Genomic DNA, 21,470 nt, shown 5'->3' with positions numbered 1-21,470 from the left:
AGCTACTCAGTGATGTCACTACAGCTAAGTTTTGTTTTGTTTGTAACTACACTGTCCCTGCCATGGCTCCTCCACCCCTTTGGTCTCAAGATGCCTGCCAGCAGTTCCCAGGGCTGCATGCCCCCTCTCTCACGTCCATCAGGAAAGAGAGCTTTGTCCCAGTATTCTCAGCAAAATTCCTGAGAGTCACATCGACTGGACTGGCTCAGCTCACATGCCCATCTAGGAGCCAGGGCCCTGGAATGCATATTTGGCTTAGCCAAGGTCGTGTGTTCCATCCGACAAGCTGGGCATGATGGAAACACACAAAACCTACATGAAAATCACAGCTCTTTGGAAGTGGGATGAGTCATGGATCCAGGGAGGCTGCTAACAAATGTCTACTAAAACCCCAATTCAAAGAGGCAAAGTTAGCTCTGTCCTGTGACTTAGAAGGGATGAGGACATTGGGAACTCATTGGGAATCCCAACCCATAGGACCTTCTCTTTTCAGCCAAAAAAATAGTACTAGGGGTCAGCAGTAGCTGCATGGGAAGGCCTCAGACCTTGTTCCTGATAAGAGTCTTGGCAAGCAGAGGATTGGGCCTGATGGGAGCTGTTCCATCCTGCATGTGTTCAATGGCACGGAGATCAAGGGCTCCTTGTGACTGCAGCTGTGGCTCCACATCCTTCTCCATGCCCCGTAGTCTTCCAAATCACTGAGCAGGCAATCTGATGATTTAATTGGATTGTTCTCATTTCTTCTTTCAAAACACATCCTATTTGAGATATTTTGTTATAAACCCACACACTGTCAGAACTCAGTCCAACACTTTCCTGGCTGTAAATCAACACCAAGCACGTAAGTATATCCCTCTGTAGGAATAGCAAATAGAATAACTACAGAGCCCAGTAAAATCCTATATAATAAAAGAGAAACATGCAAATTAACCATCCTTCTGCTAGGCTCAAGCCACGCCCACCAGCCAATCAGGAGTGAGTATGCAAATTAACCCAATTAAGATGATGGCAGCCACAGAGCTGGAGTGAGCAGGAGGCTTGGATTGCCCCTGGCAATGGAGAAAGCCAAGCTTCCCGCCTGCCCTGGCTGGCCTTGGGCTCTGCTCAAGGCTACAAAGTTTCAATTATAGAAGACAAATAAATCCCAGAAAGAAAAAAAAAATGAAAGAAAAGAGAGGCTGGGAGCTTGGGTTGCCGGGGGATGTGGTCAGCCTGAAAATGGCCATCAGCCCCTCACCCAGGCTGGCCAGACACTCCAGCGAGACTCCCCCACCCTGAAGGGACTGTGGGCAGCCTGAAACGGCCCACAACCTCTCACCCAGGATGGCCACATCCCCATGGGGTGAGGGTCCCCGCTGGGGGGCTTGGCCAGCCTGCAAACAGCCATCAGCCCCTCACCCAGGCTGTCCAGGCACCCCAGTGGGGACCCCCACCCTGAATGGCGTGTGGCCAGCCTGAAAATGGCCTTCAGCCCCTCACCCAGGTTGGCCAGGCACCCCAGGGGGACCCCCACCCTGATCCAGGACACCCTTCAGGGCAAACCAGCAGGCCTCCACCCGTGCAGCAGGCCTCTATCCTATATAATAAAGGGTAATATGCAAATTGACCCTAACAGCAGAATGACTGGGAATGACTGGTCACTATGACACACACTGACCACCAGGGGGCAGACACTCAATGCAGGAGCTGCCCTCTGGTGGTCAGTGCGCTCCCACATGGAGGAGCTCTGCTCAGCCACAAGCCAGGCTGATGGCTGCCAGCACAGCGGTGGTGGCAGGAGCCTCTCCTGCCTCCTCAGCAGCGCTAAGGATGTCCAACTGCAGCTTAGGCCTGCTCCCTGCTGGCAAGTGGACATCCCCTGAGGGCTCCTGGGCTGCCAGAGGGATGTCTGACTGCCAGCTTAGGCCCGATCCCCTGGGGAGTGGGCCTAAGCCAGCAGGTGGACATCCCCCGAGGGGTCCCAGACTGCAAGAGGGCACAGGCCAGGCTGAGGGACCCCCCTGAGTGCACAAATTTTTGTGCACCAGGCCTCTAGTAGTATTATGAATGTCCAGATCCCCAGCTGCAAACTGCAAATACAGGTTGTAAGAATAAAGTACAAAATTTATGATGGCTCAGTAGAACTATTTTTCTTTGAAATAGTTATTTCAAGAAGTCAAAAATTTTAAAATTATCTGATTCATGAATCTTTGACTTTAAGTTTTAGACCACAAGTGTACAGTGGAGTTTATCATATATTTCAGTTCATAACACACTAAATAAGTTATATTTCAACATGATTCAAGAACCTAGAAAAATAAAATCTACAAGCACAGTGATCAATAGCATCCATGAGCCTGCATCAGGACACTTGAGGGAGTGGCAGAGAGTGTGGTGAACTGGACGCAGCTTGACCCGTCTAAAGCAGGGAGCCTGTCCTCAGATCTAGTTGTTCTGTATAGATATGGAAGTGTGGGAATGGGAACATAGTGTTGCCAGGTGGTTAACTATTTTTTTTTAAAGCTTACAATCTAAATATTCCTCTAAAATCTCCTAATTTTTAATGTTAGATTACTTTTTCTTAAGCTGGAAGGCTAATCGGAACTCCACAGTTTGCAGCCAGAGATCTGGACATCCATGATGCAGGCTTTCAACTTTGCATGGGGCACCTCTCAGATGGCTTTCTCCCCAACCAAAGCTTCTCCAGCTCGAGTAACCTGGGCAGGAAGCGGGAAGCATGAGCGAGCTGCCCCTCTGCAGGACCGGAGAGGAACTGTGTGTCGCACTGAGAGAGAAGGGACTGCCGTGACTTTCAGTGAATTTGCCCCAGGATCTTTTTTTTTTTTTTCTTGGGCAATTCTACTAAGTTTACATTTTACTCATATAGTTGGTACATGCAATAATTCCCATAATCTTCAAAATAAAGGATGAGATGCATATACAACTTTTAGTAAATCAAAAATTCTCCCCCTGTACCCTTACATAAATGTCCAAAGGGGAATGTTTTCTTTTAATATATATTTTTATTGTTGATAGTGTTACAGATATCCCCTATTCCCCTCCCCATTTACCCCCTTCTTCCCGGCCCCTGTACCCCTCCCCCCACCCCCCGCCCAGGTCTTCACCATCCTATTGCCTGTGTCCATGGCCTATGCATATAAGTATATAAGTTCTTTGGTTTATCTCTTCTCACCCCAGGATCTTGAAGGAGAAGCTGCTTTTCTCCAGGGTGCCCCTTCCCCGTATAAAATGCCTTTCTGTCCCCTCTCTCCTTACATGTTGCACTATTTTTTCCCCTGACAGTCCTTTGTGACCCTTTTGTAGACTCTTGATTTTCTTATTTAAGTTACAACCAGAGGTTGGACATTTTTGGATGGAGATCAAATATCTCGTTATCATTATCCCCTGGGAGAGACAGTTTTACAATCCTGAGTGCATGAGGGGACTAGGAGATAAAGCACGACCTTCGTTCCACAAGCCAAAAGCTAAAATACTTTATTTTTATTTCTTTCTAAAGTGAAATATTTCATTTCTAGACAGCCTTGGCAAGAGCTTAGACTATTTTTATGCTGACTCCATGCTGGCAAGTAGAGAAATGCCCTCGATACTGTGTTTGTCTTGGTGGTAGTGATGCTGGCCACTATGATGAAGGGAGTAGGTAAAGTCATTATTATTCAATATTGTAAATAAATAATATTCTAGTAAAGCTAATATGAGAAAAGTAAAGACTAATACAAAAGTTATCACAAGACCAAGATCTATGAATTAAACCTTTTTTTCCACCGAAAGCTGCAGTTCACAAATGTTTAACATGTGTAAATATCACTGGAGAGCTTGTTAAAACACCAACTGCTGGCCCTACCCCCAGAGTTTCAGATTTGGGAGGTGGGAGGGGCCAGAATTGGCCTTCAAATAAGTTCCCAAGTGATGCTGATGCTGATCCAGGACCCCACTTTGAGAACCACTGGCCCAAAGAAATCTTCACAACAAGCATGTAATGATTCTAAGCAATGAAAACTTCTGTGAATTAGGTTTAATTAGAATTCATTTGAATTTTTTTTTTTTTTTATGAAGAGTCTGTAGAAATATTCTTTTAACACTGCGTGCATTCTTGGGAATGAAAGCTATGTCTCCATCTGACACCAAATAAAGGTTCTTCAGGGTCCTGCTCTCACGAGACTGCCGGGAAATAAAATGTATTTCATTTTAACTTTATGACAATGAATGCATAAATTTGTCCCAAGAACAATGATTAGTCCTCTATCATTCGATGCTGATCAAACAGTCCACTAGTTAAATAGATCCACACAAAATGTTTTAAGATGTGAGCTAAGTAAGGTCAAAAGGAATGATTCTCACAACCTTTAAGAAGACAAAGAGAGTCCAGCCAGAGTGACTCAATTGGTTGAGCAAAAGTCCACTGAGGTCACCAGTTTGATTTCGGGTCAGGAGACACGGCTGGGTTGCAGGCTCGCTCTCCAGTAGGGGGCACGCAGGAGGCAACCGATGTTTCTCTCAACGCTGTTTCTATTTCTCTCTCCTTCTCCATTCCTCTCTCTGAAATCAATAAAACTTTTTTTTAAAAAAAAAAAAAAAAAGAAAAGAAACAGCCGAAACCGGTTTGGCTCAGTGGATAGAGCGTCGGCCTGCGGACTGAAAGGTCCCAGGTTCGATTCCGGTCAAGGGCATGTACCTGGGTTGCGGGCACATCCCCAGTGGGAGATGTGCGGGAGGCAGCTGATCGATGTTTCTCTCTCATCGATGTTTCTAACTTTCTATCTCTCTCCCTTCCTCTCTGTGAAAAATCAATAAAATATATTTAAAAAAAAAAAGAAAAGAAAATAAACAGAATAGGAACCTGGAAATGCCTATTGAACTATCAACACCCATCAGTGAGCACCTGAAGGGGAAGCAAAGAAGCCGCATTTGCATCATTTTTGTGCTGGATCAGTTATTGTTCGGCAGAAACAAATCACCCGACTCTTTCCGAGGTGATTTTAGATTCTGAACTTGCTTCCCTGTAGGCTTTTTCATAAACAAATAACTAGAAAGGTCTCTAAGGAGGGGAGAGACCAGTTCCTCATTTCAACGTGTATGAGCCCACACTCGGCTGAGAAGGATCCATTGTTACAGGTGTGGAACCTGCTCTTCCCAGCTCTCGCCTGGCAGCTGGCTTTGTGGTTCTGCTGACTCCCTTGTCAGGACTCACCCGGACAATGTCGCCTTCAGAGACAGACCACTCACAGGTATTGGGGGCAACCTTCACTCTGTCTGGGTTTCTCTCTTGCACTTTCATTTGTTCACAGCCTGTTGCTACCAGCTTCTCTTGGTCCTGTCTTGCTGGCTTCTCCAGGCCTAAAAGAACAGGTGAGTCATTAATCTGCATGCTTTAATTTCCCATACACTCCATACACTGAGATTGCCTCCCAACAGTGTGGGTGGTGTTTTCTGGGTTCTTAAGGCTTGGCAGGTAAAAGGCTGGAGAATTTTCTTTATAATATTATTTATTGATTTAGTCCTTTAGAGGCTAGAAAGGAGAAGCATGAACCTGAATTCTTCTGGTAACTTTTGACTCCTTATCATATTCATGGAGGTCATCATTTAGGGAGAGCCTCCCAGGACCCTCAGCCATGATCTCTTTGAACCTCTGCAACAGCCAGTGAGGGAGGTACTTTGATGCCTCTTCATAAAAGGGCCCAGAGGCTAACAAAGGGGGTGTGGCCTGTCCTGGGTCCCAGGCCAGCTGGGAGTGAGGTGAGGTGGGAGAGCCAGCAGATGGTCCGGAGCCTGGGGGCTCTTCTCTCTGCAAAGTGCCTCCCAAAGCCCTGTTATTTAAAGATTCTCTGGTTTTGCGGTGAGTTTTATCAGCAGTTACTGGTGCCTTGGTTCCAATATTTGAGACGCTGGGCACTAAACAATACTTTATGACCCTTAAATTCTAGGGGACAAAATAACCTCCTACTGCCCACCATACCCTTGTGTCGGGACACTGGGAAGGAAATCTGAAGCAGTGCCCTAACCCCTCAAAGGCTGGAGCTATTCTGCTAGTGCCTTTGTGAATGCAGTGAATTCCTGTTAGGGTGCGGCTGCCTAGGATGCGGACAGTGCTATAAAGAGGAACATTTAAAAATCCCCTGGGTGTGTACATGTGTGAAAGTACCTGTAACTCCAGTCTTCAGCTCAGCCATCTGTTTGTTGGGAGGATGAGAAACTGGCCTCTCCAGTTAGGGCCTGGAAAGAGGCTTAATGTATCTGTTTTTATTAGTGGTCAAGATGGGCTTTTTCATTCTTCTCCAGCGAAGCTGGGATTAGCTTTTAAAGCAGCAGACAAGATTATCAATCTGAAAACAAAACCAGTTGACGAAAATGTGAGTTTCCTAACTAGTATTCCCCTCTCCCAGGTGTCCTAGATAAGGGACCTCGTGCATTTTTATTCTACATGGAAAGTTCTGTACACTTGAGTCCTCCATTCAAAATACTAAAGCACAACTAACATTAAGAGTTGCAGATTTCTTTTGCAGATAAGAGCTGAATTGACTTTAGTTGGTGTCTAGGTAGTTCCTCAAACAACTCTCAACCTAAAATTCATTTGGCCTTAACCCAGATGAGAACCAGGGAGTAAGCATAAGAAGCACAAAGTCTGCAGGGTCAATGTCATGACAATGCATAACACTGGGTTCCTCCTTTTTGCTGATAAGAGTAAATCTAAGTAAGAGCCTATTAATTCTCTCAACGCAGTGCTTTTTTTTTTTAACTTCTATGCTTAGAACCGATTAGAAGAAACAAATTAAAGGGGAGAGCAGCTGCCATAGTCAAACACACAAAATAAAATGAGAAGCAATGAATAAAAATTAGGGAGTATATCAGGATGAGGTCATTTTGTTTGGAGTAAGTACTCATATGCTATTAAAACCTGTGACAAGTATTGCACTCCTCATAGAACTACATTAAATGTGGATTATAATCATTGTATTTCAGATAGTACTGTGAGGGATAAGGTTGAGGAGGTAAATAATACACCATAGAAAAAGTTCTACTAAAAAATGTTGTTGGTGCAATTAAAAAATGTTTAGCACTAAAAAAGGAAATAATTAGTTCTCCTTAAAAATTGGCTGTCCAAATGTGTTCATTCTTAAAGGGCTCCAGCTTGCCGAGTTTCACTGTGAATTATAAACTTGCTAAAATTTTACTATTGAAGAGCTCAGAATATGTAGTCAATACTGATGTTATCTGGCTTCCAAGCTATCTGGCTTCCAAGAAGTCTCTTAGCTCACTAAAGTTTTTTAAGGTTTTTTTTTTGTTTGAATCTGGAAGGGATATCAAGTAAATAGCAAACCAATTTTTACATGCAGGCTATTCAGATGAGAAGAATGAACTCACGCACGTTAATTATCTCCCAACCGTAAAGGCTGATCATGTAAACTGGGCTATCCCTGTCTCCTATGATGAATTAGAATTTTCATGTGAAATGTCAGACACCTTTTTTCTCACCCGAGTGTCCTTCATTCGTGATAGATTCCACACTCCGCTCTTCCTCACTAAAGATGCAGCAACCTGCCTGTGATTATCTTCTGGAAAAGGACAAAGACGTCCTAGAGGGAGAGTGGCACTTGGATGCGGAAACTGAACAACCCCCATGTGGTCCAGAGAAGAGCAGCTCTGGTAGTGTCCCCTGGCAGCTTCCAGCCACACGGCCTCTTAGCTGCATGGGGAAGACAGGGCAGTCGCACCCAGAGCAGCCCCAAAGCCTGGAGGCCTGTCCTCTGCACCCCCAGGGAGGCCTGTCGAGGAAGCCCTGTGAGAACCAGGGGAGCCTTCTCCACTTCGACCGCCAGGCCCCAGGCCGGATTTCCACCTCGCCCACCTTGAGGAGATTAAGGGGCAATGGCTGTGGGACGAGGCACTCCCTGCTTCAGCAGGAGATCTTGGAAGAGCCCACCTGGGGCGGCCGGAAGGAGCCTGCAGGCTCCCCATCTTACCTTTCCCAGAGTCTACCTGCAAGCCCCCAAAATTCTTCCCACTCTTTATCAACCTTGAGACTTGGCTCAAAATTGCCTCCGGACCCCAAAAGGATCCTCGCCACAGCTGACTCATCTGAGCCCCAAACAAGGCCCACAGATGAGGCTGCCTTTCCAGCACTTCGGCCTGTCCACGAGGGGTCCCTTCCCCCCTCCTCTCTTCCAGGGAGAGGAAGCCGCTCGCCCAGCCGGGCTGCACGGCTCCCAGGGCCTCAGGTAACAGCTCTAAGCCCCCTGCCTCTCAGCCCCTGGGCGGCAGAGCAGTCTCCACATTTCCCCAAAGGCCAGCGCCCTGGGGTGGGGGACAGCACAGGAGTCACCGCTGAGGGGACACACACCCTTTTGGACGAGCTGCCTCTCAAGTAAAAGGGGTGCAGCGGTTTGGGGAAGGAGATGGAAGCCTAGCTCACTTCCATTCTCTATATCCTCAGGGTACTTTAAGAAAGGGCCCTCGGAGGTCAGGCTAGGACAGATGTCTGTCCGGCATCGGCTGGTAAAGGTGGCCTTCTTGCAGGTACACATAATTCAAAGACGACCTTGTATGACCAGTTTCAAAGGAAAGAAAGAACAGATTATTCAAATTTCTAATCTTCTCTCCCTCTCTCCAAAAAAAAAAGAGAGAGAGAGAAATCTAAAACATGTTAGCTAGATAAGTTAACTGTCTGTCCTTTCAAAGTGTCTGCTTTGGAATTTTGGGTGGATTTAAGCAAAACTAAAATGTATATTTTTAACTTCTATTTCAGGGAGAAGAATTGCATCAGTCCAGGTGTGTATGTATTTATTTTCTCTGGCGCTGGGAAACCTGTTGACTGTTCACTTTGCATCTACTTTTCTGTTCTGACAAAGCAAAGCCGATGGCTTATTAATCAGGGCACTTTGTTTTATACGGTAGCTCCCATGTCACTCTTCACACTTACAAATAAAGAATCTTAATTTTAAGAGGCTCCTTTAGAGCACAGCATTTTGCTGTGGCTTTTGGGGGCAGGGTATGACAGCCACATGTGGTCATGGTTTTCATTTTGAATTGTCAATGAATTGGCCCTGTGGCTTAATTAGCATACACTTAATAATAGGTTTTGTCAGGTAGAGAAAGTGGGAAGGACATGAAACATTCAACAGCTTTTCAAAGAGAAATTCAGAAGACAAAGATAAAAGAACAAGATGTGCTGTTTAAATCTAGGACAGCCTTTAAAATGTCTGTGACAACTGTGCCTTTATCAAGAACACAGGTGGATTGCGTCACCACGGAAACCAGCTCTGAACTTGCAGCATGGCCCTCAGGTTGTGGCGGTGGATTTGCCATCCCTCCCAGGGAGGAAGAGCTTCTCTGGCTGCAAGGGAAAGCTGCATGCCTAATTTCATCCACCCAATTTGTGGGGTTGGGGGAAAAGCCCTCATTTCATTTGGAAAGTCACGAAGGAATCTTCAAGGAATTAGCCACTGGCAGAGGCAAGAGTCTGTGTTCAAAATAGGAAAGACGAGGTCCATTTCTGCAATCTTTGCTGATTTTAACCCCAGATGATATAAATATATGAACAAATGTAGGGAATATTCACCAAGCCACAGGAAAATGCATAAAATTGTGTTAGTGTAAGAGTTAGCTATTGCTACCTAACAAACCATTCTAAATCTCAGTGGCTTAAAACAACAATCAGTTATTGTTTCTTCAAAATCTATGTGTCTTCTGAGGGTTAATTGATCTCTAGGCCCATGGTCAGCAAACTGCGGCTCATGAGCCACCTGCGACTCTTTGGCCCCTTGAGTGTGGCTCTTCCTAAGCCTCAGGAGTACCCTAATTAAGTTAATAACAATGTACCTACCTCTATAATTTAAGTTTAAAAAATTTGGCTCTCAAAAGATATTTCAATCGTTGTACTGTTGATATTTGGCTCTGTTGACGAATGAGTTTGCCGACCACTGATCTAGGCCATACTCAGCTGGAGAGTTCCCCTCCACATGTCCCTCATCCTTTTCATGGGCCCAAAGGTCCACCCCAGACATGTTTGTTTTTCTTATGGTGAAGGGAGAGGTTCAAGAGAACAGGCAGAAACGTGCAAGGCCTCTTGGAGCCTGAGCTCTTGATCTTGCCTAATTAATTGGCCCAAACAAATCACATGGCTGAACTCAGGGGAAGGAAATTATGTGTCAACAACAGTGGGAGAGCATTGAAATGTTAGATGGCAAATAGCATGGAAACAAGAGTTGGGGAAGAATGGGACCATTCATGCAAATCTTCCACAGGTTCAAACAAAAATAAAACTCTAAAATGACACCTAATTTAGATGTGTCATAGAAAGAGAGACAGAGAGTAGTCTGAGAGAAAGATGAAGTTGTTGATTAGAGTCAATCATACAGAGTCTAGTAGAATGTTTAGGGATTTGTTCTTTTCCCAAAGAGCAGTGTGAAATCATTGCATGGATTGATGTGATCAGATGGATACAGAGTAGACATGAGGTTTAGATGAAAGTGGACTCCAGCAGAACAATTAGAAGGTTCAGGTATGAGAAGTTGGTAGGTTAGGCTCCGATAGAGGCAGTGGAGTTAGAAAGAGGTCATGCTGAGCTATTTAAGAACTACAATCACCTAAACTTTGCAAATTGTAGACCATGAGGGGTGAGGGGAAAGAAGTTGTCAAGAATGACCTCCAAGCTTCTGGCTTGTACCACTGGGTGGCAAATGGTTCCATTTGCTGATCTAAGTAACACTGAGGGGAGCAGAGGAGGAGGACAAGGGTAGATGGGATGTAGGTCTTGACTACAAATCTGAACATGTTAGGTTTGAAGACCCATGAAGCATCTGAGTAAAGATTTTGAGTACATGCTTGATTAGAGAAGGCATGATGGATGGAGATTTATATCTGAAGGTCTTTAATCAAGGAATGCTTCCCAGAGCAGGTGAAGTCTGTGTCCAGCTTTGAGTATAAGATGGAGTTAGCAGACATAAAGGCTAAGTGATAGGGACACATTAAGCCACTTGCAAAAGATTATGTGCAGGCAGTATTTATTGGCATGCAGAACCTTTGTGAGGCAATAACAGAAACAGTCTTAGTAAATTCAAAGGAACAACTTGGTCAAAGAGCTTGAGGACTTTAAAAGCCCTATGGAGTTCAATACACCACAACCACATAATATGAAATAGTGGAAGTTCACAGAAAATAAAAACAGGAAATTAGAAGGCAGGTAACTTGGACATCTTGATATCTAGTGATATCCCTGAATTACTAAATATTGTTTCTTTAGGACTTAGTATAATACTTGGCATGTAGAAGGCAAGGTTTGTTGAATGAATAAGTAAAAGACTAAATAACTATAATCTATGAGTTAATATGTTAAATATTCATATATTAATAAAGCAGTAACTTTTTCATCAGCCATAGACCGCTCACTCTATATAGTTTTAATAAAAGAAGTTCACTTTAAGCATGAATCTTTGGTAAAGATCTAACCATCTGTAGCACAAAGATCCTCCCTCTGACTGTGTTTTGCCCCCCCCCGCCGCCCCCTTCTTAGTCATGTCTCTAATCTTTTCCACAGCTGCCATTGGTCAAAGGGCTGCTTCCTTCAGATAGCTTACCGGGCTCAGTCATATTGTCAGGAAAAGAGCTCCACCTGAGGCCTGCTGGCCATCCAGGAGCCAGGGGCCTCGCTTCAAAACCCTCATCTAAATTTAGCTAACTTAGGACTTGAACATGCCTATTGAATGGTATAAACCTAGGACCAGCAAACTATGGCCTATGGCCCAAATACTGCCCACCACCTGCTTTTACAAATCAAGTTCTAATGGAATACAGCCACACCCACCATTTCAATCCATCTATGGCTGTTTTTCTGGCCATGCAATGAAACAGACTGTATGTCCCAGAAAGACTAAAACATTTACTGTTTTGTCCTTTATAGAAAAAGTTTGCTGACTCCTGGTATTTTAAGAAATACTTGCCTCTGTGACTCTCAGTTAATCAAAACAATTATTTTGCCTTGTTGAATTTCAGATATAAAATCCTTTTTACAGAAATACGGCTTTATTTTATTTTATTTTATTTTATTTTGCTATTGTGTTTTAACATGTGGCCTGACAATTGGGCAGGCTCATGTATTTGAGAAGGGCCCAATCTATACTCAGTTCTGAAATCTATTCAGTATTATTGCTTTAATTCCACGTTTTTATCATGAATTTTTTCCTCACTGTCATCCCCTCTCTTCCTCCATAATATTTCAGTGAACTCACATTTATTCTAAACCTTCTCCTATCACCAAAATATACCTCCTGGAAAATAATCTTTACAATTCATCCTTACTTTACAATTTGTCCTAAAATGTGAAGAACTTTAAGTTTAAGAAATATTACACTTACCTTTCCAGGTAGACCAGTGTACTTCTTTCTTTTGGATTTCCTTATAAATGCCTCATCATAGTATCTAATACACTGTACTGCACTTCTTTTATATTCATCTGCTTCCAGAATCAAGACCTTCCTGAGAGCGGAGAACACTTTTTTATTCTTAAAACTCTAGGACCCAATTAGAATCTATCTCTACAAATATTTACTGAGGGAGGGGACAGATGAAGGAAGGAAGACAGGCCAGCCACAGACTTCTTGGTTTACAGTGTTACTTGTCTCTCCCAGATGTATTTGCATTTTGAGAGCACATGAGTTGACACCCCTTTAAATCTATATTCACAGAAAGTTGTGTGTCACACCTAATTTTCTGGTCAGCCCTGAAGCTGAGAAGGGAAACCTACATATTATGTTCATTAGAACAAAGACTAACCTTCCCGTGTTCAAAAAGAAACAAGAAAAAATGCTAACTATTCAAATTAGCAAGTGGGGCACCATTAGCATGAAAACCAAATGACAAGGTATTTGGAAGCCTGTCACCGGGAAGAAACCAGACAAAAACATTGAATACGAGTAACGCATCCCCAGAGCCATCTGGGGTTACCCCTAGTGGGCAGCATAACCGGTGTTCAGAGCTACTGGAATCAAACTCTGGGTTTGAATCCTGTCTTAACTTCTCTCTGGCAATGTGACCTTGATCAAGTTCTTTAACAACTTGAAACCTCAAAGTCTTCATCCATGGAGTGGAGATACAAATAGTACCCATCTAATATGGCTTTTGATACTATTAAATAACATTATTAAATATTAGGTGTTGTTATTTTTTAAAACCATTCACTTATTCATTGATTCATTTATTCATTAAGCACTCCCCCTATTAAGTTACTGATTTATTCTTTCTAAAATATTCTGACTGCAGATTGATCACAGGAAACTAATTCAATGTGCCTGAACTTCAGTTTCACTACAATACAATATTATCTTCTGCAGATTTTTATTTAAAACCTGTTACATGCCCAGCACTGTCTGTAAACTCTGGGAAATATCAGAGAGAGAAGACTCTATTCCAGCTCTCATGGAACCTGTTAGAAAGGTGTTGTTAACTAGAGAATAATAGGTGGTATACTGTCATTTCATTTATTTAACTGCTGTACCCTGTAAAATTATACTTTGTTGTATTACCTTCTTCCCTCACACACTTTTATTGAGATATCATTGACATCTAACATTATATAAGTTCAAGTATACAACATAATGATTTTTATACACATACTAGAGGCCTGATGCACGAAATTCAAGCATAGGTAGGTTCCCTAGGCCTGGCCGGTGATCAGGGCCAATCTACAGGGAGACTGGAGGGGCGATCGGGGTCCCTTGCTGGCACCCACCTTGGCTGGCCTGGGGCCTGTGGGCTGGGGGCAGCTCCTGCGTTGAGCATCTGCCACCTGGTGGTCAGTGCACATCATAGCAACTGGTTGTCCCACCAGTCATTCTGCAGTTCAGTTGATTTGCATATTAGGCTTTTATTCTATAGGATATAAAAATGGTCACCACAATAAGTTTAGTTAACATCATCACCTCACATAGTTGCACCTTTTCCCCCTTGTGATCAAATAAATGGAAGATTGTCAATTAGTCAGGAGGAGAGACTGCAGCCTGAAGGAGCCAGGAAACCCTCCTGATCTGGGCATGGCAGCTTCCTTTCACATCAGGAGCCACGTGCTATTCTTCCACTGGCATCAGCTTCTCCAGATGCAAGCTCCATGAAGTCAATGTCATGTCTGTTTTGTTTATCGTTGTAACCAAAGGGCCTAGAACAGTGCCTTTGATAAATGTTTAAGGAAGAAGAAAGGAAGTCAACTGGTTAGTTAGGGTAGAACAAGCCTAGTAGAAATTATTTTTTTAATATATTTTATTGATTTTTTACAGAGAGGAAGGGAGAGGGATAGAGAGTTAGAAACATCAATGAGAGAGAGACATTGATCAGCTGCCTCCTGCACATCCCCCACTGGGGATGTGCCCGCAACCAAGGTACATGCCCTTGACTGGAGTCGAACCCGGGACCCTTCAGTCCACAGGCTGACGCTCTATCCACTGAGCCAAATCGGTTAGGGCCCTAGTAGAAATTTTTATGTTCATTTTTGTTTTGCATACTCTTTCTTCCAACTACTTTTTTTGTGACCATCCAGCTTTTTTCAACCTCCCCAACCTTCCTAATGTGGCTTGTTTATCTCTTAAATGTACCTTGGGCTGGTAGGTATTTGTACAAGTATTGTTTGATCTCCCTAGGCAGTATTTTGACTGTTGTCCAGAAAAGACAGTTAGCCTAGAAAGACATTGAGAGTTCTAAGGAGGTACCAGCAACTACCTTGCTCTGAACATGTGTGTTTGATAAGTATTACTTATTGAGCCCAAGAAGTCACAACTTGGGTGTTTTCTATACTGTGGAGATTCCAAAGACTGTCTCTGTTCTGTGTTCAAACTCATGAGTTTTCCCACTTAATAAATACTCATCTAATAAGGCTTTTATATGGTCTGATAACCAAGATCAATATGCTAGGGAGCGCCATCCATTTGTTCACTCCACATCCATGAAGTAGCCACTATGTGCCAGGCCCTGGGCAGTGAGATCCCCATCCTTCCCAGAAAATGGAATATTTTGGTAGAAAGTTGAACTGGAAATTATGGTCAAAGATGCAAAGGAAAGTTTCTAACAGTCTTCTGAGTCTCATAATGGAAAAAAAATATATCCCAGATTTAACCATGAGACCTAGTTTCATAATTGGCAGTCTAGTTGTCATTTCTCTGTTGATTATTTTCAAAGAGACCTTTTTAAAAGATTGTCACTGATTCTTAATGTGTTCTTCCTGTGTAATCAACCCATAGTTAAAAGTAAGCATTTCAAGTTGCGCTGTATTTCTTGCATACGGCAAAACACTGTGATTCTTAAAATAGAACACCTATCTTTTCTAGCCACACAATTGCTGGAATGCCACCTGCCGAAAAGGTGTACTTACCATTAATTTTACCATCAGACAGGGACTATAGCATCTGAAGAATGAGACCTGACAAGCCTTCCTGACAGAAAGTAAAAAAAAGGTAAAAAAGAATAAAAACATTGGGCAACATTCATAGCAGAGGAAAGAATAAAAAGCCATATCCAAATTGTAGCATCTTCAATAAGATTTTTATTCCATTAATATATACTTATCACTATAGGGCAGTTGCTAACCCCCATATTCTCTAGCCTTTTTTTTTTTTTTTTGCCTTAAATTTTGCACTTGGGAATTAAAGGTCAGTAGTCCTTGGTTTAAACCCACTGTACAGAGGAATCGTTTTTAAAAATGCAATTAATGCATCAGTCATGTTTCTAAAATATAAGCTTTGATTATTTGTTTCTGAACATTTCTGGCAAGATAAAGGTCAGCACATAATTATCCTCACTCACTGGCCACTGGCGGGAAAATGAGAACAATGCTGCCAGGCTGGTGTGGCTCAGTGGTTGAACAACAACCTTTGAACCAGGAGATCACTGTTCAAATCCCAGTCAGGGCACATGACCGGGTTGCGGGCTGGATCTCCAGTGGAGGGCATGCAGGAGGCAGCTGATCAGTGATTCTTTCTCATTGATGTTTCTATCTTTCTCTTCTTCCTTCCTCTCTGAAATCAATAATATATATATTAAATGGGAGCAATGCTCTTAAATCCCTGATTCATAGATTGTGAGGAATGAAAAAAGTCTCACTCACAGCTGTTTTTCACATGAGGAAACCGAGGCCCAGGGAGGCAACATGCTAAGGACACACATGGCATTGGACTTAGAGCCCACCCAAATGATCCAGAATAATCTCATCTCGAGATTTTTCATTTAATTCCACCTACAAAAACCCTTTTAACAAAGAAGATCACATTCATAAATTCCATTGGTCAGGATGTAAACATATCTTTTGGGGGACCCCTATCCAATCCACTATACCCCTCTATAATCAGTATTATATCAATTTTTGAAAAACACTTTGTGCTTTAAAATGGTTTATAGTATCTTTTTCTATTTCTAAGTCTTTTAGGAGTCAGACTTGTGTATTTGAATTTTGAATTCTGGCTCTTTCATTAACAATGTGACCTTAGGTAGATTTCTTAACTATCTCTTTAAGCCTTGGTTTCCTCCCCTCTACAATAAGGACGGAATTTCCCTTCACAGGGTGCTTATGAACATTATAATGCATGTAAAGCACCTACCAGGGTGTCTCTCTAGTAAAAGTGGTGTCCAGTAAGTACCAGTTGATTTTAAATTAGAATAATATTCACCAACACCAATCTATTCAACATGTATGCGTTGGAGGGCCACTGGGGACACATTTCCACCAGCCAGAAACTTTTCTGGCACCGACACATGAGCACAGGCTCATTGTTGAGTGTTGACTCATGGGTGTGCAGCCTGCTCAGGAGTGGGAGAGAATTCTCTGGATTCTCTAAATTGCTGCCATCCCAGCCCACATCATGGACCTTCAGATCTTCAGCAGGGGACAGGATGAGGAGCCGTGCCAGAAAGGAGACAAGATTATTCCAGCAACCATGGGACTAGTCCCTTCGGATCTGACCGGCCTGGGACAACGCAACTCAGGGTTAGTGAAAGTGTGGCCCTGTCGGGGTTTCTGAATGCAGGGTTTGGGGGAGGCGGCAGGCAAGGCGAAGGGCTATGAAGTCTGGGTCAGGCAGCCAGTTATATAACCTCCTGTGCCAAGAGTTTTCTACTGAAGCAAAGAACCAGAATAGCCAAGCAGCATCAAGCCCCCAAAAAGCATTTCTCAAGAATGTTTGTTTAGTTGTGCTTCCCCAAACAAAAGACAGTGAGGTTATACTGCACTTCCACAGGCACAATGGGTTGCCAAGCACACCCCAAACATTTTGCATTTATTATTAGTTCATTTCCTAGCTAATATCTCTCGGAGGAAATTAGGTATCAAAAAATTCCTTTCCTGCCCTACCCCATGCACACACCGTTTGGCTTGGGAGAGATAGATAAAAATTCTGAATTTATTGCAATGATTGCTTCCAGTGGCTATTCAGTCTAGAACCAGACACGATGATTCTGCCTGCATGCCATTTTTTATAAGAAGCAATTTTAATATTTGGAGTCACAAAAATAAGATACCAATTTGGAATCACCAACACCTCTCTTTCCATGAAACCTAAATTCAAAGTCATTCTGAATTCACTGCAACTATTTGCATTAATAGCACTAATCCAACAATCTGAGCAACCCCAGCTGACATGCAGACCCTTTCCAGAGTCCCAGAAATCTAGGCCACTGCCATGCCTGGGGGAGGCAGGGGCAGGTTTTCTGCACCAGTGCATGTCTGTTTATGTTCCTATGTAATTGTTCTCTTACTGTTTACCTAGGTCTTCATATGGTTGCAACTGTAATTTTGATATTTTAATTAACCCACACCCTCTTTTGATGAACATGAAAATGTCATGTCCACAGAGAATTTGTTACTCCCTTCCAGGGTCATGCCCACCTTTCCATAATTAGCACAGCAAAGCCGAGGTCCCAGCCCAGCCCAGTGTGAGGCAGTTGTCTTAGTTCTGCTCCTTATGTGCAAATTGAACTCCAAAACCTGGCCTATGTGCTCCCAAATGGACACCTCATGTCAGAAGGTTACGCTAGACAAGGAGAAATGGACAGGGGTAATTTAGCCACCTTTAATGGGGGAGAGGAAACTCAAATTGCATTTTTCTATTCTATTTGCATAATCATTCATATTCCAAAATGGAAAAGCAAATTCATTTGAGGTCTGTATATCCTTCTGTAGGTCAATATACCTATTTATTCAACAAGCTTATTTAAATACCTGCTCTATGTCAAGCTCTGTGTTAGTGCTTGGATTCTATGATCTTTAAGACACAGCATGAGCCTGCAATGAAATCATAAAAACATAAAGTTGGGGGAGGGGACTGAGGGAAAAGGAGTTGGCTCTCTCTGAGCAGATCAGAAAAACTCCTGGAGGAAGAGAGTCTAAGCTGGAATTTAGAGATGAGTATGAGTTTGCCAGGCAGACAAAGCAGAGATAGGCAGGCAGATGGGAACTACCTGAGCCAAGGCATGGAGGCGTGAAGTACAGGGTAAGTTTAAAGAATAGTGAGCAGTTAGCTATGACTGGAGTATACATTTGTGTCAGAAAATGACAGTGATGATGATAGGTGTATGCAGGTTTGTTATGGTTCAATTTACACAACAAATGTTTATTGAGCTCTTAGTAAACAGAGATTTAGCTCAAAAGCTAGGAGCTTAGGATAAGAGAGGAGATAAGATATGATTCTGCAAAACTACCTTATAAAGTAAGATACTTTCCATGAGAGAGGATGACAGTAGAGGAGTATTTCATTCATTGGTATTTATTTAAAAAAAATAAAATAAAAAAACAATGGATTGAGTATTAAATGAGCACCTACTAACAGCAATGATAACAAGACGTTTTTGTTGCACTGAAGGAACTGGCAGTTTAGTGGAGTAGACATGTAAATAGAACATTATATCATAATATATTCAGTGCTCAACATAGCATTTATTAACACTGACCTAAGTGGTTTATATTAATTATCTTTATCTTCACACAATAAGTAGGTATGATTATTAGCTCCTTTTCACAAATAGCAAAGTCAGGGCCAGAGAGGTTAACTCGCTCAATCAGGTTACTCAGCTTAAGTTAAAATCCAGGCAATTGATTCCTCATTCTTTTTGTATTTTTTAATATATTTCCATTGATTTTAGTTAGGAAAAGAAAGGGAAAGAGAGACAGAAACATCATTGTTGAGAGAGAATCATTGATCGGCTGCCTCCTGCATGCCCCACACTGGGGATGGAGCCTGCAACCCAGGCATGTGCCCTTGACTGGAATCAAACTCCGGATCCTTCAGTCCACAAGGCGATTCTTTATCCGCTGAGCCAAGACGGCTAGGGCTGACTTCTCATTCTTAACCATCACTCCAGAGAACTATAGAAGCATGAAAGAGAAACACATAAGCCAGCCTAGAGGCAGTGGGGGAAGACTAAGCTTTCCACTCCACTGGTAGTTATGTTCTCCCTGCGGTCTCTAGGAAATATAGAGATCACTTATAGAGTCATAGAAAGCTACCAAACTCATTATACTTACCAGATTGTGTAACTTCTAGAGTTAAATATCAAAAGAGTAAACTTTTCCCCCCAATATTCACCTAGGTTACATTTCTCATTCAGATTACTATAATTTTTCCAATCCTCTCTATTCCCCATAAATACTAAATCTCATTGTACTAGGGTCTTTATCAAGGAAAGTATGAAGTTTACAGGAAAGCTTCTAATAGTTCTTTTCAGGGGATTTTTATCATGGGTTCCCAGCATTTTATGTTATATAATACCTTTTGACTAGCACTGTGAAAATTCCTGGCTATATTTATATACTGCTAATTCATAATGTATGAGTTCCAATGTCCTTTATCCAGGATGATGAAACTAGAATGATATTTCTCACCTAAATTACTGTAAGTTTTCCTACTCCCACCAAATTCAGCCCTCTCCATCCTCATAACCACCATGGACATTGGGTTGGCAAATAACAAAAAAGAGAGAGTTGTAAAAAGTTGAGTTGGAACTTTAATGGTCTTATGAAACATCATCATAAGTAGGTAGCGAAAAAGCCTCAGAAGTGCAGAATGTCAAAAGGTGACCCTATTCTTGGAGAAGGAAGTCCAGGATGGGGAGCTTTGTATCAGTCAGGATAGCCTTTGTCTGCAAATGAAAGGCATTTCTCTTGTAATATAACCAAAGCCCAGGCCAGGGCAGATGTCAGCAACCTTTCAGGATCTTTCTGTTTTTCTGTTCTGCTCTTATCTTTTCAAGATTACTGGTATACTTTCAAATATCAAACAATATTAAAAACAATAAGAAGGACAAAGGGTAGAAGGTAAAAAGAAGTTAGAGAGCTCTGACCACTTTGAAAACGTTTCCCAGAATCTATACCCTGCAACTTCTGTTTAAATCTCATTGACCAGCCCTAGCCAGTTTGACTCAGTGGATAGAGCATTGGCCTGTGAATGGAAGAGTCCTGGGTTTGGCTCCAGTCAAGGGCTTGTACCTTGGTTGCAGGATCCTCCCCAACATGGGCCCTGGTCAGGGCACATGCAGGAGGCATCCAATCAATGTGTTTCCCTCGCATCAATGTTTCTCTCTGTCTTTCCCTCTTTCTTCCACTCTCTCTAAAATCAATGGAAAAATATCCTTGGGAGAGGATAAATAAATAAATAAATAAATAAATCTCATTGGCCAGATTTGGGTCACATGACCTCTGCTAGCTGCAAGGGAGTCAGAGCAAATCACTGTATTACCTCAGCACATGCCACCCCAAGCAAAGCAGGGTTTTGATAGTAAGAAAAATGAAGAGCACACACATTGGTTTGGCAAATAGCAATGTCTGCAAAATTAACCTAAAGTTTTCTAATTAATAAAAGAGAGGAGGAGAGAGACAAGCAAAGAAAGGGCAGTTGAAAGAGATTTTAAAACCCTAGGGAATACAGCCAATTAAATAAAGTCAAGCCAATTTTATTTAAGTATTTCCCTTTTAAGTTACTTAGATAGTTGTGGCTCTAAATCTTATGGAAAAAATAGGGGTTGGGAAGATTTGGAGAGGGCAATGCATTCCCAGCTAAGGCACTGAAGTGTGAAACATTTTGTGTGGGGATTACAATCCATTCCCTGTTTCCAGAGAATAAGTTGAAAAGTAATGAATATCAGGGGCCATATTATAGAAGGCTTGTGTATATGCTTTAAGAAGGTATTTATCTGGTATAGAATGAAGAGCTGCTGAAGTGTCTGAGGCCAGGAGGGACTAAGTCAGATTTGCATTTTGGATAACTCGTGTTAGTGACTGGGATTAGGATGGAATCAAGAAGATAAAGCTGAAGGTGAAAAAATAAGTTAAGAGGCAACTGTATTAATATAAATGGATGCCCAACCAGCATGGTTCAGTGGTTGACCATCGACCTATGAACCAGAAGGTCACAGTTCAATTCCTGATAGGGCACATGGCTGGGTGAGGACTCAATCCCCAATGTAGGTCATGCAGGAGGCAGCTGATCAATGATTCTCTCTCATCATTG

General features: G+C 42.5%; 1 protein-coding gene across 1 annotated transcript in view; it reads left to right on the top strand.

The window, feature by feature from the left end:
* Nucleotides 1-5,195: 5,195 nt before the first annotated feature.
* PLEKHG7 (pleckstrin homology and RhoGEF domain containing G7) overlaps nucleotides 5,196-21,470 on the top strand; it is a gene marked incomplete at both ends in the record, with an annotated part of 58,719 nt that continues 42,444 nt past the window's right edge. The window contains 3 exons of the mRNA XM_081083961.1: nucleotides 5,196-5,225; nucleotides 7,476-8,213; nucleotides 8,741-8,763. Of these exons, the coding sequence (XP_080940087.1) occupies nucleotides 5,196-5,225; nucleotides 7,476-8,213; nucleotides 8,741-8,763 (791 nt within the window). The remainder of the gene's footprint in view (nucleotides 5,226-7,475; nucleotides 8,214-8,740; nucleotides 8,764-21,470) is intronic.

Source organism: Myotis nattereri, assembly GCF_964212035.1.
Source record: "Myotis nattereri genome assembly, chromosome: 2".
Classification (NCBI taxonomy): Eukaryota; Metazoa; Chordata; class Mammalia; order Chiroptera; family Vespertilionidae; genus Myotis; species Myotis nattereri.
The sequence above is the reverse complement of the archived record's forward strand: the minus strand, read 5'-3'. Positions and strand labels throughout refer to the sequence as shown.